We start from the raw sequence: 3,825 nt of genomic DNA, 5'->3' as shown, positions 1-3,825 counted from the left end.
ATGAAACATGTCAGAGATTCCGTGAAAAGACAGCACTTCAGTTTAAGAAGACAGTCAAAAATATTGGATAAACACACTAAAGGTTTGCAGGGAAGGTTGTCCTGCTAATGTCTGGCATTTTGTGGGAAATAAATCACAGCGACTGTGATCCTGGAGGAAAACGCTCAAATCTATTCGTAAAATTCATGAAGGCAAAACACTTCACTACATACCAGAGAGTTTTTTTTCCTCTTCTTTTAATTTAGCAGTAGCAATGTCTACAATATATTGACTCACAAATTAAGTGAAGGTATGAAACCACATTCTTCATACTGAGATGGGACATTCTGGACTTTTACTTTTCAAATACCCTCTCAAGGGGGAAGAGTTCTGAGCGTCCAATGAACATCTTTTGAAACAACCAGTGGTGGGAATTTCAGTTTTAACAGTGATCATATTTAGTGAGCCTTGTCCATAGAGATCAAAATGCTCTGCAAACGGGTGCAAAGCTCAGAACCTCACTGTACAGGTACAAGGGGAGGGAAACTGAGGCACGGTGCTGCACAGTGACTCGCCAGGATCAAGCAGCAGGCAGCAGAGATCTGGACATAAATCTCAGCTCTCTGACTCCCAGTCAATCCCTGACTCGCCAGGACACAGTCTCCCAGTAAGCGTGTGTGGGTATCTACCGTCCAGCAGTTCATGTGTTATACAGGCATATCTTCTTTCACCTCTCCTGCTGTCCCATTGGCGCCATTCAATCCTGCTGGCTCCCTGCCTTCTTCTTCCTCTTCTTCTTCTTCTTCTTCCCCTTTTGCTGTCTCTGCTTCTCTGCCTCCGCTCAGGAGGGTGGCACTGGAGAGGTGGCTGAGGAGCTGGCCCTCCCGGCGAGACTCGGCCAGCTCTTTGGCACAGCACACAGGAGTGTTGGTCTCGTAAGTGCTATGGAAGCTGTTATAGTCGACTTCGTAAAAATCCTTCTCCAGGGTGAGGACAGGAGTGAAGCGATGTCCCCACAGCACCTCGGTGTCCATGTAGGAGCTGCGAGCCTGGCAAGTCATCCCTGGGTAGAAAGAGAGGGATGTTAAATGCAAAGCTTCCTTACATGCTCACCCAACCACTTCTTTCATTTAAAAGCACTTTCATGTTATCTCCATACCTGGTCGCTCTGGTGGGACACAGAAAAGGTCTTCGCTTAACAAGCCTCACAAAAGCCTCTATCATGAAAAAGCTGAGCACTCAAAGGAAAAGGGATGGATTCATCGCCGCATCTTCAGACCGTTTCCTGAACCTTGTGCTTATGGGTTTGAAGTCTGGTACCACTAAGCAGCTTCTCTGTCCTCACATTGCTCTGTTGAGGTGTTGCTTGCGTGGGTGATACTAACAGCACTTCTGGTGAATTGTGCTAGAACGACATCCAACCCTGCCAATGTGCCTCAAATGCTGACCCAGACAGCTCCTAAGCAGAACGAACCACTGCCCTGCGCTCCCACTGTGTCTGACCCCATACCTCTTCATCTGCAGCAGCATCAGCAATTCCCTCCTGCGCTTAGGTTAAGACATCAAGTCGTGTATAGAAACATGTACTGGTTTGGGTGGGAAGGGACCCCTAGAGGTCACCCAGCCCAACCCCCCTGCAGGAGCAGGGACACCTTGAACCACATCAGGTTGCTCACAGCCCCGGCCAACCTGGCCTGGAATGTTCCCAGGGATGGGGCCTCCACCCCCTCTCTGGGCAACCCCTGCCAGGGTTTCACCACCCTCACTGGAAAGAATTTCTTCCTTAGATCCAGTCTAAACCTACCCTGCTTCAGTTTAAAGCCATCCCCCCTTGTCCTGTCCCAGCTGGCCCTACTAAAAAGCTTGTCCCCCCCTTTCCTCTGGGCCCCCTTGAAGCCCTGACCGGCCGCACTCAGCTCTGCCCGCAGCCTTCTCTTCTCCAGGCTGAACACCCCCAACTCTCCCAGCCTGGCCTCAGAGCAGAGGGGCTCCAGCCCAAAAGGTGGAGAGGGCCCCACCTCCCAGGGTTCATAGGGCACGCTGGCTTTTAAAACCCTCTGGGGGGCTCAATCGGACTGTATTGGGTTGGCAGAACCAAACCCTGCAACACCACACAGTCAAGCTCACAAGCGTATTGAATTCCACATATTAATGGATTTGGGATTGAATGAACAGTGGGCAGTATGAAACTAATTTTTGTCAAGCTGCTTCTCAGCCCCGAGGATCAGAGTTTATTTATTTACTTTCAAAAAGTTTAAGGAGCTTTTCAGGGCAGGGAGAAGTGCTCAGCGTTGGCATAACTGCGAACAAATACTCTTGGAATTACCTGCCAATGTCAAGGCCGACTTCCAAATATTTGTCTTCTGTTGTCCTAAGTACGTTATGATTTTGGAATTAATTCTGGTGAGATTTGGAAAACCTGAGCTTACAAAGTCTCCGCACTGTTCTCTTTTGGAGGGTGAGGGAGAGGTCTGACTGGAAGACATTCAAAACATGCACTCGATCCAGTTCCTGGCCAATACTTCCAAGTCTAACTAACTCCTGCAGCCCAAAATACACAAATAGAAATCTAAAGCAATGCATGGGGAGGGGGAAATATCAGCGTCGGGTGATTCAGTGAAGAGCATATCATGTATTCTCACCACATGAGCTCAGCTAAGTGACTGAAGTCTCAGAGAAATCACAAAACTCCTTTCTCTAAAAAAACCCCCAAACCGTTGTGAAAAGACAAATATTTTGTTCTCATAATTGCTACAGCCCATTAAACGACTCCCACACAAGCAAGTTCCCCAGACAGCTGTACTTGTCTCTTATTGCTTTCCTTAGCGTAACGCTATCAGGCCAGGGGTTGCTTTTGGTTCTTGAAAGGGGGAAAAAGAAGGACAATGACACATGCAACACTTTGAGAAATTTCCAGCTCTGTTTCTCCGACTGAAAAGCCAATTTTTTCCCCCCCAAGAAGATCTGCAGGAGTATTTGCTTCCGGGCAGGAACAACAAGTACCCAGTTAGTCATAGTGTTCTAGCGTGCCGGCTTCCTGGACTGGAAGGAACCAGGAAAAGCAGAGGCTGCTATGAAAATTATCCCAAGTGTTTTGGCTGTAAGGAATGGCTCTGCTGAGGTACAGCGTCTTTTCAGGAAACTATCAGCTTTTGCTTTATGAGTAAAAACCAGCGTGGAGCCCACTCCTGGCTGTATGCTTCAGGTGACACCAGGATGTGCAGCATCACCTGCCCTGGGCTCCTCAGTCCTCAAGGTGAAGACTGGTTAATCTTCACTCCCTTGTATCCGCCAGCAAAGAGCAGCTCAACACGCGGGCTCAACACGGAGCCTTGCTAATTTCTGTGTCCTGCTACGGTTTTTCTCAGGGGAGCTGTGTCACTGGCACTTCATCATAGCACTGACCTCCCTGGGCAAGGGCTTTGACTACAGGCTGGTTTGAGGGTCAGTAATGCAAGGCTAATCCCATTTTTGATGGGAGGCCAGAACGTTGGGCAACCAGCCGCATGTGTGGGTATGGTAAGGAGACAGTTAAACTAAACCAGCCCTTTTGCCTTGAGACCGAGCTGGGTTTGCAACAGAAATCACAAAGGCCTTCAAGTGCCTCCTCCAAGCTCTGAGCACTTTCAAAGCCCAGCAAAGCAAGCGGGAGAGGAGATCGCTCAGGCTCACAGGATTAGGTCCTGGGAATGAACCGGCTGATTCTTATCCTGGCTTTCCAAGTGCTGCATAAAGGTACCACGTAGCTGTCCCCAAGGGCGAGATGGGGTGTCCCTGCTAAACATGGGGCCCTGAAGCATCCTAAGGGAACTCCTGCCTTATAATCAGGGCCTGAAATAGCTCTTT

The 3,825-nt window shown here is 49.0% G+C and overlaps 1 protein-coding gene across 4 annotated transcripts in view; it reads right to left on the bottom strand.

The window, feature by feature from the left end:
* Positions 1-612: 612 nt before the first annotated feature.
* Positions 613-3,825, bottom strand: part of KCNJ5 (potassium inwardly rectifying channel subfamily J member 5) — a 64,444-nt gene continuing 61,231 nt past the window's right edge. For all 4 annotated transcript variants that reach the window (XM_035897457.1, XM_035897458.1, XM_035897460.1 and 1 more), the window contains one exon: positions 613-1,042. In XM_035897457.1, coding sequence (XP_035753350.1) covers positions 687-1,042 — 356 coding nt within the window. In that variant the 3' untranslated portion in view covers positions 613-686. The remainder of the gene's footprint in view (positions 1,043-3,825) is intronic.

The sequence above is a fragment of the Egretta garzetta genome, unplaced genomic scaffold (genome assembly GCF_000687185.1).
Source record: "Egretta garzetta isolate BGI_Z169 unplaced genomic scaffold, ASM68718v1 scaffold207, whole genome shotgun sequence".
Lineage (NCBI taxonomy): Eukaryota > Metazoa > Chordata > Aves > Pelecaniformes > Ardeidae > Egretta > Egretta garzetta.
The sequence above is the reverse complement of the archived record's forward strand: the minus strand, read 5'-3'. Positions and strand labels throughout refer to the sequence as shown.